This window comes from Anabrus simplex, chromosome 3 (genome assembly GCF_040414725.1).
Source record: "Anabrus simplex isolate iqAnaSimp1 chromosome 3, ASM4041472v1, whole genome shotgun sequence".
Lineage (NCBI taxonomy): Eukaryota > Metazoa > Arthropoda > Insecta > Orthoptera > Tettigoniidae > Anabrus > Anabrus simplex.
This window is the reverse complement of record NC_090267.1, coordinates 24,467,044-24,481,107: the sequence shown is the minus strand read 5'-3', so window position 1 is coordinate 24,481,107 and position 14,064 is coordinate 24,467,044. Positions and strand designations below refer to the sequence as shown.

Below are 14,064 nucleotides of genomic sequence, written 5' to 3'. Positions count from 1 at the left end.
GAATTCCAACTTTATCTTCATATTGTGATCTTTCCTACTTTTATAGACGCCATTCAAACCTATTCGTCTACTAATGTCATTCCACGCCATCTCTCCGCTGACAGCTCGGAACATACCACTTAGTCGAGCAGCTCTTCTTCTTTCTCTCAATTCTTTCCAACCCAAACATTGCAACATTTTTGTAATGCTACTCTTTTGTCGGAAATCACCCAGAACAAATCGAGCTGCTTTTCTTTGGATTTTTTCCAGTTCTTGAATCAGGTAATCCTGGTGAGGGTCCCATACACTGGAACCATACTCTAGTTGGGGTCTTACCAGAGACTTATATGCACTCTCCTTTACATCCTTACTACAACCCCTAAACACCCTCATAACCATGTGCAGAGATTGGTACCCTTTATTTCCAATCCCATTTATGTGATTACCCCAGTGAAGATCTTTCCTTATATTAACACCTGGATACTTACAATGATCCCCAAAAGGAACTTTCACCCCATCAACGCAGTAATTAAAACTGAGAGAACTTTTCCTATTTGTAAAACTCACAACCTGACTTTTAGCCCCGTTTATCAACATACCATTGCCTGCTGTCCATCTCACAATATTTTCGAGGTCACGTTGCAGTTGCTCACAATCTTGTAACTTATTTATCACTCTATAGAGAATAACATCATCCGCAAAAAGCCTTACCTCCGATTCCACTCCTTTACTCATATCATTTATATATATAAGAAAACATAAAGGTCCGATAACACTGCCCTGAGGAACTCCCTTCTCAACTATTACAGGGTCAGACAAAGCTTCACCTACTCTAACTCTCTGAGATCTATTTTCTAGAAATATAGCAACCCATTCAGTCACTCTTTTGTCTAGTCCAATTGCACTCATTTTTGCCAGTAGTCTCCCATGATCCACCCTATCAAATGCTTTAGACATGTCAATCGCGATACAGTCCATTTGACCTCCAGAATCCAAGATATCTGCTATATCTTGCTGGAATCCTACAAGTTGAGCTTCAGTGGAATAACCTTTCCTAAAACCGAATTGCCTTCTATCGAACCAGTTATTAATTTCACAAACATGCCTAATATAATCAGAAAGAATGCCTTCCCAAAGCTTACATACAATGCATGTCAAACTTACTGGCCTGTAATTTTCAGCTTTATGTCTATCACCCTTTCCTTTATACACAGGGGCTACTATGTTCGATGTTAGGCCCCTTAAAACAACAAGCATCATCAATTCTAGAGTGCTTAATATATAGTTACAATTGAAAGGAAGGTTCTATATAGTTGTCATTTTACCTAGTGTTATTCTGAATATTACAATGTGTTGCATAGTACTGTAGTGGATTACATATTATATACAGGTAATAATAAATTATATACTATTAATTCCATGTTCTTACATTAACTAAACTCGTATATATACAGCACCTGTTTCATGACATAACCTCACTAACAACACGATTGTATCGTCTGTACATATAAAATAACTATGTAAATAATAATAATAATAATAATAATAATAATAATAATAATAATAATAATAAATGGATGTAAACACTTCATAGCCATACCTCACAAGTTATAATAATATAATAATAATGATAATAATTTGAGCTCGATATTGGCATTATTTACCCATGGGTTAAGAAATAATGTTTTCAGGTTATATCAGTTTATCACACTTGCGTTGTGAAGTATAAGTCAAATATTTCTGCTTCTTCATACAATTCTAATAATGCAATTCATTGGTATGCCGAGGAGAGCACTACCTCACTCGTCGTTTTCCTGGTACGCCTCTTCCGTGATGCCTAGGCCATGTATGGCAGCTGATGGCAGAGCTGTTGAGGATCCAACCAGCCTTAGGGCTGAAGACTAAACATACATTGGTATGCCAGTAACTTGTCAAAAATATATGAGAGGTTGATGGGATGGTCTTTGTTGCACATATGCTGGGAAATTCATCTGTGAAATTGGGGTGTAATGTTCCTACTTTTTCTGTGCAGTTAGCAAATTCAGTAGTAATATGGATTATTATTCATATTCAGATATTGCCAAAATGAATGGAAGCTTTGATTTACCTAAAGTGTATGCATTATTTTGTATTAGAATGGTCACGTGAAGCTCTGCTAGAGAAGTGGATGAAGGATCCAGTTCAGTGCTGTCAGTTAGCTGGTGTGCAGCCCCCCACCTCTGCTCTCCAGCATTTGAGCGCAGAGCCTACTGCAGTGACATTAGAGTACAACAATGAACCTGGGGTCCCTCAGCAGACGAATAACACAATCAAACCACATCAGGAAATCATTGTAAGTTGTTTGCAGATTAAGCACATATACCAGTTTTGTGGATTTATTATTAACTGTTCAGTACTCTCCTCCTCTGCTGCCTCTTACTCTATCGTCGTCGTCATCACCATCATAGTAATTATTTTGCATACTTGGTTATTGAAAAATTCTTTCTCTTCATTTTGAAAATTTGAAATTTGCCTTGTTTGTGATTTAGTCGGTCATTACTGATCTGCATTTAGGGCTGGTGCCTAGGTGGCAGATTCCCTATCAACATTGGTTACTTACTCTTTTCTTAAATGATTTCAAATTTTTTCAGTAAATTATTCCAGCTCCTAATTCCAATACTTATTAGCAAAAACACATGTAACTTCAAATAGAATTACTTTTAGTGTATTTATACAATATACATACCTGCCAACTTCTATGGTTTGTCCTTAAAATTTACGGAAATGGTTTTACGGATGAACTATAATATTTTACGATTTTATGCACTAAGATACTCTTTTTAAAATTCGTGCCAGAACAAGCTTCCGCATGCTGCCGATACATGCTGTGTGACCAGCGAATATTCAATACATCGCTCTGATTTATATTCATCCGACTGTCACAGTCTTCGACTGGGAATACAGAATGTGTCCTGAATCCCAGTCGATCTATATTGATTTGTTTGTGTTGAAAAAGATTGTCTCTTGGATAACAGTACGCCGGGTATGCTTGTTCTTTGCATTGATTTGTTCGATAATAACATTTACCATCCTGTATAAAAAATAGTTTGTTCTTCACCATGAATTACAAAGCATAGGTTATGTTGTAGTTATGAAAAAACATGTGAATTATGTTCATCTGTTAATTTGCTTCATATTTATTGTTGCGTATTGCGAAGCTGAGGTTATGTAGTTGTGGAGTAACATGAATGGCGTTCGTCGCTTATTTTCTCTTATGTTGATTTTATCGGTAATCGTGACTAAATCTACAAAGAAACATTATCATCAGATGTTTAGGGAAACCTGTTCTTTGGAGTTTCCCATGTATACTGAAATTGAGAAAAGGTGACAAATTTGCAGTTTGTACAGTGTGCTCTTGTGATATTAACATAGCACACAGCGGCAAAAACGACCTGACTAATCGTGTAAAGACCGAGCTCGATAGCTGCAGTCGCTTAAGTGTGGCCAGTATCCAGTATTCGGGAGATAGTAAGTTCTAACCCCACTGTCGGCAGCCCTGAAAATGGTTTTCCGTAGTTTCCCATTTTCACATCAGGCAAATGCTGGGGCTGTACCTTAATTAAGGCCACGGCCGCTTCCTTCCCACTCTTAGCCCTTCCCTGTCCCATCGTCGCCATAAGACCTATGTGTCGGTGCGACGTAAAGCAACTAGCAAAAAAAAAAAAAAAAGGTAGTGTAAAGTGTGTTAAACATCTTGGTAATTTGAAGGAAGAAAATCAGAAAAACTTTTTTTTTTTCTTGCCAAAGCTGGAAATAATGTTTACGATGTAATAAAGGTCAAGTGTTGTTTTGATTTTTTTTTTTTCTTCTTATTAATGGAACACAACATTCCACTGAGTGCAGCTAATCGTGCAGGAGCTTTGTTGAGAAATATGTTTCCTACATCGGAAATCACAATAAAGTATGGTTATGGTTGCACAAAAACATGTCTCCTAAACAAAATGGTGTGTACTGCAACACAGGACATTGTTACTTGTGGACAGAATAGTCCATTTTCTTTGTCGACAGATGGAAGCAATAATACTGATTCTAAGTTGTATTCCTTTGTGGTTACTTCTTATGATGCTGCTCGAGAAAATATTATAAGTACTATATTATCTGTACCAGCATTGGAAGGGGATTCGACAGGGCACAACATAGGAGAGCTGCTATTCTTGCAGTTGGAATTAAATAAAGTGCCAATTAAGAACTCTATGGCATTCTGTTCTGGACAATGCTCCTGTTATGATTGGACAGAAAATTGGAATTCCATCAGTTTTGAAAGAAGCTCATCAGGATATTTTTGGTACTGGTTGCAGCTGCCATTTAATTAACTTATCTGCTCTAGAAGCTGCTTCAACTTTACCAGTTAGAATTGATGAAATTCTTGTTGATATTTTCTATTACTCGGAGAACAGTGCCAAAAGAAAAGAATGTCTTCAGAAATTTTAAAGTATGCATTGAAAATAAATAAAGTTGGTGAAGCAAGCAAAAGTTTTAGTGATACTTGGTTTTACGGGGGTGAGAAGTAAGGAGGGAGTTAGTCCGGTTCTGGTAATTCTGCCAACAAAATAGAACTGAAATCTGAATTGAATCAATAGTTTGATTGATCAGTATGAATTTTCTAAACCTTTATTATATTAAGCCAACAACTGGGTCACACACACATATTACATTATATAACAATTCTTGATGCGAATCTTGTTCCTAGCATGAATTCTCAGAAATGTCCCCTTAGCTTTGCTATGTAAACAACAACAGTACTAGTATTAAAGTGTACGCCAGATGTCTCGCGGCATAATCGATTCATGGTTTGTGCGTCAAAGGTTGCCAATACGAATCTCGAAGATAACCGAGGTCTACCCATTCAGCACTAGGGAGCCGACAGATTATTAGATCAGTGGGATCCACTTCTTTCATTTTTTAAGGATGAGGTGGTAGTGTGTGCTCCAAATATTTCTGCCAATTTATCTTTTTTTTTTACTATTCCCAAACAACACAATATATCTGATGACAAATGAAGAGAGTATGTGATTCTCCCTCCTCGTCCTCTTCTTCCTCATCTTCTGCCAAAAGAATGGCATATTCTTCCAAATGTGACTCGCCTTTTCTCCGAAACATGAATCCCACTACATCTCGTGAAGAAAAGCCGTTTGTTCTTTTCCTCTGACCTAAACAGGGTTTTTAATACTTTTTTACATGTGACTATCCTGTCATTTGATAAGATGAATACTCTCCTTCAGAGTGCTTCCCCACATTTCCATAAACTGTTTGAATTAATGATGGATCAATTGAAACAAATGCTTGACTGAAGATGTTTTTCTGTGGTTTCCCATTTTCACACCAGGTAAATGCTGGGGCTGTACCTTAATTAAGGCCACGACTGCTTCCTTTCCACTACTATCCCTTTCCTGTCCTATCATCGCCATAAATGTATTGGTGCGACGTATAGCAGTTTGGAAGATAGGAAATTAATCACGTATTCCATCGACTTTCTGAAGAAAGCAAAGCAAGACACAACTTTAATTGTTGAATCAGAATGAAGATGTGTGTGTGAAGGTGTAAATAATGTAAATAATTTGGGTACATATAATTATGTGCAGCAACACACTTGTTACTTCAAACTTTTAATTAGTCGTGTGCATAAACAAATTATATTGTGTAAGTAGATTTCATTGATGCATTTTAAAGATATTTGTGTTAGTTTACCATGTGTATGCATACATTTTTGCCAGTTTTTATGGTAAAGAAAACACATAATTTTCAAGGGAAATTCATTTTTTGTTTCTTCAAAATATTGGCCATCGGCTTCTACACACTTCACCTGTCTTTCAGGTAAGTTATGAATACTATGCCAGAAGAACTGCTTATCTTTTGTGGCAAGCCATTCGTCGAGCCATTTTCCAACTTCCTTGACATTGCTGAAGTGCTGCTCTGGGAGCGCGTGTCCCATTGATGCGAAAAGGTGATAGTCAGATGGCGCCAGATGATATAGATGTTGATTCCCATAGGGAATCAGAAATATTTGTTGGGGAAGTATGGCGGGTGTGGAAGGATGTCTCATCCAAGTGATTTCAAGGTGTCTTTCACTGGTTTTGCTGTGTGAGACGGCGCATTGTCATGTAACAAAATCACTTTGCCATGTCTTCTGCCCATTCCGGTCGCCTTTTGATCAATGCATAATTTAAATTAATCTTTTGTTGGTGATAGCATTGTGTAATAACAGATTAGCCGGGCAATTGCTAGTCTGTGCAATTTTGTGGTCTACCAGAGCGCGCTGACTTTCACATTGAAATAACATTCTCCAAAATGAACATTACAAATAAATTCGGAACAAAATCCACCTATCCCAACAATCCAGTTACACTATTTCCAAAATACAAATTAGATGTAGTTGCCGAGAGCTTCCTCTTAGGCCAAGAGGTTAACTAATGATATCTTAATATAATGCAACTTCTACAATACAATTTTGAGCCTAAGAGGAACCACAGGATACAAACACAATATTAAATGAAAGTTAACATGCTTTCTAAGGCATCTGAGGAATTGAGTGGCGAGTCTGAGCGAGTAGGGTAAACTCCTATGTGAAATACAAGCGAACATTAAATATAAATTAAGGTGGAACTGAAACCAACAGTGCTTACCCCAAGGTAGCCCATCCCGGGAGCGAGGATTCGCCGACGTGCGTCTGATCGCTGGACTGACGAGAGAACAAAAGACCACGAACTCTCACCTCACACTCTTAAAAAGGCAAGGCTGGCCCTGGTGTGATTACCGAGTGACCAATCAGAGCAGAGGAGCTTTCCCATCGCCACCCAGATCCACCAATCAAAACTCTTTATCAAGTTGCGATGTTTTCACAATATTCCAGAACATTGGCAAACCCCAATCGCAAATCCTCCATCTTCCAGAATTAGTAAAGACATGCTTCTAGAATCGACAAGGGTCAACATACTCTGTTCCAAAAGTTCTTGTCACAAAATTTCCAGAACGTTACAAAATATCACTTAACCATAATAATAATAATTTACAATTTAGTAGTTACATTTCAAAGTTTAGATAAAAGGAATACAAATAAAATATTCCGCAATAATATTTTACACTATACAGTAAACATTTCCTTGAGAGAGGCTTAGTACAGGTCATATCCAAGATTGTATTTTACACAACCCAGCAAATGTGTTTTTTTTTTTTTAAAGAGATTCTCCGATTCTCCACAGGTATCATCCTTTCTCCCCCCCCCCCCCCCCCCTCGAAAATCGAACTGTGCTCAATAATTACCATAAGATTAACTGGGGGGGGGAGGAGGGTGTTGATCACACCCGGAAACTTGCGCACCATAATACAGATATAACATAATGGCATTTACAAACTATTTTCGCTTATATAGTGCACCGATAGTTCTCGGAAAGTTCGACACTCACCTTAGTGACACGCATGATTTTCTTCAAGTTGAACTTCCAATAAATAAAAATAAAAAACCTGTCACTCACCAAAAGTCCATTTAGTAATTTGCAGTAATTTAAGGTTTACATATAAACACAATATAAATTTCAAAATGTGATAAGCATACTACAGTTCAAAAATGCATTTGCCTACATTCCAAAACTGCTTCGACCATTTTAACTATGAACATTAAAACAAGAATAGTAGTTAACACCACCTTTCCAATACTTATCTTTCCTATATTTAAGAAATAAACATTACAACAGGCGTTGTAAGATGGGACATGTTTTGCTTAACAGTCGTAAGCATCATCAGCCAAAAATAAATCTTAGCCTAAAGTTAGGTCAGGGTCCTGAACCTAGTGTCCTTAACATATATGGCACCCTAAGAATCAACATTTATATTTATAGAAATGAAAATAGGCTTAAAACTAGTGTGAAAAAACATGGAATGTTACAACATGGCTAAGAGAAAAACACAATCAAGTGGAGACAGAGGATAAGAACAGAAAGTAGGCTACAATACAGAGCTGGTAGTGAAATAATTAAAATCATTAGGATATCATTGTTACCAGTCAGTCAATCAGAATGTTCAAACATAAAAACAAGAGTGAAAATATATGAGTGTTCATCATGGCTGAGTTAGAAAAAACATGTAATCGTGTTGCCAGAGGTTAAAAACATAAGGTACAACACAGAGCTGGCAGTGTAATATCAAACTCATGGCTGCCAGTCAGTTAATAAGAATGTTCATATATAACAAAACATGATGGTTATATTCTTTTAAGTGAAGAAATAATTAAATCCCACTCTTGTATAGATACGTGAGAACGGGCGAGAGAAGTCATATGTTGTAGCATACATGGAGTAGTACACTTCAAACAGGATTGATCACGCCTGAAGCTGCTTCATTTTTGCTGGGAGTTCAAGACCAAAACGGAAAAAATAAGATGCCAAGTACGTGCTCTGCATTGTAGCCTACTTTCTGTTCTTATCCTCTGTCTCAACTCGATTGTGTTTTTTCTCTTAGCCATGTTGTAACATTCCATGTTTTTTCACACTAGTTTTAAGCCTATTTTCATTTTATAAATATAAATGTTGATTCTTAGGGTGCCATGTATGTTAAGGACACTAGGTTCAAGACCCTGACCTAACTTTAGGCTAAGATTTATTTTTGGCTGATGATGCTTACGACTGTTAAGCGAAACATGTCCCATCTTACAACGCCTGTTGTAATGTTTATTTCCTAAATATAGGAAAGATAAGTATTGGAAAGGTGGTGTTAACTATTATTCTTGTTTTAATGTTCATATCTAATGTCCAATACGGTCTACAATGAGATTTTTTACATTTTAACTATGTCGACAGAAAAGGATGTATACTCATTCCTTCTACCAAATGTCAGTAATTCGGAGCCCATTCACTTTCTTGTAAGAAAGAAGGCATCAGTTCTCACATTAATCATAGGACCACAGGTTATTGCTGATGATGTGGCTGCCGACACGGCCGTTTGCCAACAGCCTCCATTCAAGTTCAGACCAAACCAGGTCACTAGGTAAGTTGCAGCACAGCCCAGCCGTATCTCGAACCAACGGTTAATGGGCAGAGGGGTGAGGCGCAGTCTAGCCAGACTGTCTCCATCGGGACACTTTGCCACTGGATTGCGGTGCCGGATGGTAGCGCTCAAGTCATACAGTATGCCTCTCAACTTGGCACGTTCGGGTGCCATCAGATGAAGTCGGTCACTGCAGCCACTGCAACAAAAACCAACACTCAGCAGACAAGGGAATACTCGAGGCAAAGCTACCCTGCTTGACTAGAAGATCTTGGTGACAAGACCGTTTCCAAAGGATGGTTTGTGTTCTTTCTTTAATTTACTGACTAACATAGAGTCAACCAACCGGTGGCTCAACGAATTTCATGTAGAGGCCCCCTCCCACACCAGGGACATTAGGGCACCTAGCTCTGGGGCAAGCACTATCCATACATTTCTGAGAAGATTAAAGTGGGGTGAAAGAAAATAAAACTACAGGAGTTTACCCGGAGCCCGATATGTTAGGGAAATAAATTCCAATCAGTGACCCTAAACTAAAACCTACCTAACTTATCATACTAAACCCATTACACTAAGGGAGATAAATGTTTGAGGACACCTAATGTATTTACACAATAACAATTACAATTTCTATTACTAAATTACTCAAATCACTTATGATCAGGGTACAGATATAATACGTGCTGGCCAACATCTAAAATTTTACAAATACCTTACAACTAAATCTACATCATCACAAAAATTGGAATTTACCTCTCCCTATACAACTTAAGGTACCTTTACCTGAGAGAGGTGTACTCTGTTGATCCTTTTCCTTTTGGGATCACTCACCAATAATGACACAGGGGTAAGGAACTTTAAGATAGTGCAGGGACCTCAAAATCTGGTGCCCAACTTACTGATAACATGGTCCGCAGTACTACTGACGGGGCGCGTTTTAATAAACACCTGGTTACCCACAGACAGATTGTGTGGTCTACGCCAGTGGTTGTAATTATGCGGAACTTTAGCTTAATAAACTTTCAAGTTTTTCGCGCATGGTGCCAATTACCTCGGATCTTTTCGGGGCTGGTGTTATCAGGCAGAAGATCATTAATTGACCACAGATTTGTTAGTGGAGAATTAGGAGTAAAGGCCAACATTAATGAAGCAGGATTTTGCTTGTGACTTTCATGGACGGCAGTGTTAATGGCAAAGTACAACCAACTTAGTGATGAATCCCACTTAGAATGGTCAGTGGAGTGATAAGCAATGAGAGCAAATCGAAGATTACGATTCACTCTTTCATCATAATTTGGCCTCGGGTAATACGGGGTAGTGGTTACATGAGCAATGAATAGATCGAAACAGAAATTCCGGAACTGGACAGAGGTAAAAGCTCTTGCATTATCACTCACCAAAAATTGACAGGGTCCAAATGAAGCAAAGATCTGTTTCAAGCACGAGATGGTGGTATTGGCATTAGCCATACGAGTTGGGAACAGCCACGTAAAACACAAAAAGGCGTCAACACACACAAATATGAAACGATGGCCGGTCCGTGATCGCGGGAAAGGACCAATCTATTCTATGAACAATCTCTCCATTGGACAAGAAGCTTGCTCGGAAGACAACAGAACTTGGCGAGTATTAGGAGCGCTTTTACTGATGTTGCAAGTTTCACAAGATTTAACAAGGGTACAGATTTCACCATCCACGAATTTCCAAATGAAGTGTTTATGAATTTTCTCTCTAGTTTTGAAAACACCAAGGTGACCCCGCATTGGGGATTCATGAAACTGGGTTAGTTGGGACGATGATTTTGGGGTCTCTGCGACCGCGAGCAGGACAACACAAGACACCATTCTTAAGGACATAAAGCTTAACATGTTCACCAGATTTAATCCTGTCAATAATAGCTTTTAATTCACGACGTCCTCCTGATGTTTAGTTATATCTTTGAAAAGGAAGGGAGAGTCAGTGAGAACTACATTCACAAAGGCTGAAACTTGTTCAGGAGATGGTTCTGCAGGCTCTGATTAAGGATCAGAACTGCCTGGATAGAACATCCTACTGAGGCCATCAGCCACAACGTTTTCAGTGCCACGAATGTGACGAGCTACAAATTGGAAGGCTGAGATGCATACTGCCCAACGCGCAAGACAACCGGTCCTTCTTGGCTTGGCCAGTACCCAACTTAATGCCTGATTATCAGTTTCAAGATCGAAAGGCAGATGTTCCAGGTACATTCTGAACCGTTCTAAAGAGAAGACAACAACTAAGGCTTCCAATTCATAAATGGAATAGTTTCGTTCAGCAGGATTCAGAGTACGAGGAGCATAAGAAATGGGAAGACGCTGCTCTTCAAATTCCTAAGGAGAACGCCAGATATACCTGTGGAAGAGGCATCAGTCTGAAGGATGAAGCGTTTAGAAAAGTCTGGCATAGCCAGTACAGGAACGTTACATAAGGCGGATTTCAAGTCACAAAAGGCTTCACGTTGGCATCGTCCCGCACAAATTTGACATCCTTTCTTCTCAAGGCTTTTAATGGAGCTGCCCTTTCAGCAAAATTGGGGATGAATTTACGGAAGAAATTAACCTTGCCAATAAATCTGGCTACGGCCTTGATGTCTCAGCGTGGGAAAATTTTGGATGGTGGCAGTGCGAGACTGATCAATATAGACACCCTTCCCCGCCACAATATGGCCTAAGAAGAACATCTGGGGTTGTGCGAAAGAAACTTTGCTGGCCTTAAGGGTTAGACTTGCTTTACGCACTCTTTCAAGGACTTCTTTGAGATGAACAAGGTGTTCGTTGAAGGTGAGCCAGTCCCACGATCTCCCCAAATCATCCAGACCGGTCAGCAAATAAATTAAACAAATGTGGAAGCACATATCACCATAACAGCACAACAAGAAGGGAAAATATAAATAAATAAGAACTTACCATGAACAGTGCAGGTGATAATAAACCGTGGAACATGGTTACTGTATTAAAACTTGATTAACTACTCCATGAATAAACACCAGGTCCGACTCGTTGGCTGAATGGTCAGCATACTGGCCTTCGGTTCAGAGGGTCCCGGGTTCGATTCCCGGCCGGGTCGGGGATTTTAACCTTCATTGGTTAATTCCAATGGCTCGGGGGCTGGGTGTTTGTGCTGTCCCCAACATCCCTGCAACTCTCACACCACACACAACACTATCCTCCACCACATTAACACGCAGTTACCTACACATGGCAGATGCCGCCCACCCTCATCGGAGGGTCTGCCTTACAAGGGCTGCACTCGGCTAGAAATAGCCGCACGAAATTATTAAATTAAATAAACACCAGACCATTCAACTGATAAAATGAATTTATTTAAAATATGCAATTAATTTTAAAGCCACTGAACATCCTCAGAAGAAAAATAAATCTTAAGAAAATCATACCCAAACGAATGACGGAATCGGCTGATACCCCAAGGATATTTACAGTAAAACTCACAACTACATTAGTAAACCCTACGTAACTTCACCATCCTCGGTCATGTACATAATTTCAAGATGTCTTCATGAAATGGAGTTTACAATTTCAATAATTTTAAACATCATACTAATTTTTTTAAATTTAAAAATCGGGAGACTCACAACATGGTAAAATAGGCAAGAATTAACACAAGAAACGAACAGAATTAACTGAAAGAAATTCATATCAGGTGACACCGCCAAAACAATCACCCCCAAACAATAATCATCACCAACAAGAATGGGTGATGCCATAATACACGGTTTACCCAATCACAGAACACGATCGCAACAATGCAACTAAATGAGAAACAAAGAAGGAAATTATATAGTACCTCAAAGTTGGTGAAATAAATAAAATTAATCTACCAAAGAAACCCAAAAATGATTCAATTACTAAAGTTCTTGTGGGAACTTCCTCACTAAATTACCTTGCCTTGGACAATTAAAGCGTTACCAAATGAAACGAGGCAAAATCCAAATAACACAATAGAAACATACAGTAATTCAAATTACAACAGCTGAACAGAAAATTATTAGTTTGATGCCAAAACCTAAACTTGTACAGCTACCACTTTTCGTAGTTCCAAGAATTTCAGTAACTATTAAAACTGAAGCGAAAGTCAGTTCTAAAAGAAATGAAAAACACTGTTTTGAAACGGATTGTATGCCTAACACAAATTCTTCCAGATTAAGCCAGCGCAATCGCAGTTGAAGAGGCGAGATATCCAATGTGATGAAACACCAATAAATATAATATGCAGAACTTACAATTTTTTTTGTCTGGTCGAGGAATTCCATACAGTTGTAGCACTTACAAGGACGAGGTTTGTGAGTCATAATTCAATCCATTAAAAAAATAAAATTTGGAGGATGTATGTTGCTTTCAGTTTCACAAATTTCTAAGGTAGAGATACCAAGTCGAAAAGCATAATAAAGGAGGGGTTTTTCACTTTAATTTCATCACAAAGGTTTCACTGAAAATTACCAAATCGTCAAGGTAAATTATACACAAACTTGAATTTAATGTCTGACAAAACATCATCCAGTAACCGAGTAAGGACAGCAGCGTCTGTGGGTAGCTCGAATGGAACTCGTTTAAATTCATAGAGGTTCCAATCAGTAGCAAGAGCAGTGAGGTGCTTGGATTCCTTGGCATGAGGTATCTGGTAATATGCCTAATTTAAATCAAAGGTGTTAAAAATTTTGGCATTAGCAAACCAAGAAAAACAAGAGTGCAAATCAGGAAGGGGAACAGATTGGAGGACCACTTTACGGTTCAACATCCGACAGTCAATGACAGGACGATAACCACCTTGCGGTTTAGGGACAAGAAACATGGGAAAATAATAAGCTGACTTAGAAGGGCACATCACTCCGTCAGCGAGCATTTGGTCAATAATAGCCTTAAGGGCTTCCATTTTGGGAGGCGACAGCCGATACGGAGGAGAGGGAACAGGTGTGTTATCCGTGACTTCAATTTCATACTTTAAAACATTGGTGACACCTAACTTGTCTGTAAAGACATCCTAGGTTGGTTGGCCTGATCTTCGGGTAAATGATCAAAATCAAAAGCT

The 14,064-nt window shown here is 38.6% G+C and overlaps 1 protein-coding gene across 3 annotated transcripts in view; it reads left to right on the top strand.

Annotated features, from left to right (window-relative positions):
• The window catches only part of LOC136865936 (uncharacterized), a 360,192-nt gene that overhangs the window by 114,383 nt on the left and 231,745 nt on the right, over nucleotides 1–14,064 (top strand). For all 3 annotated transcript variants that reach the window (XM_067142491.2, XM_067142489.2, XM_067142490.2), the window contains exon 7: nucleotides 2,115–2,311. In XM_067142491.2, the coding sequence (XP_066998592.2) occupies nucleotides 2,115–2,311 (197 nt within the window). The remainder of the gene's footprint in view (nucleotides 1–2,114; nucleotides 2,312–14,064) is intronic.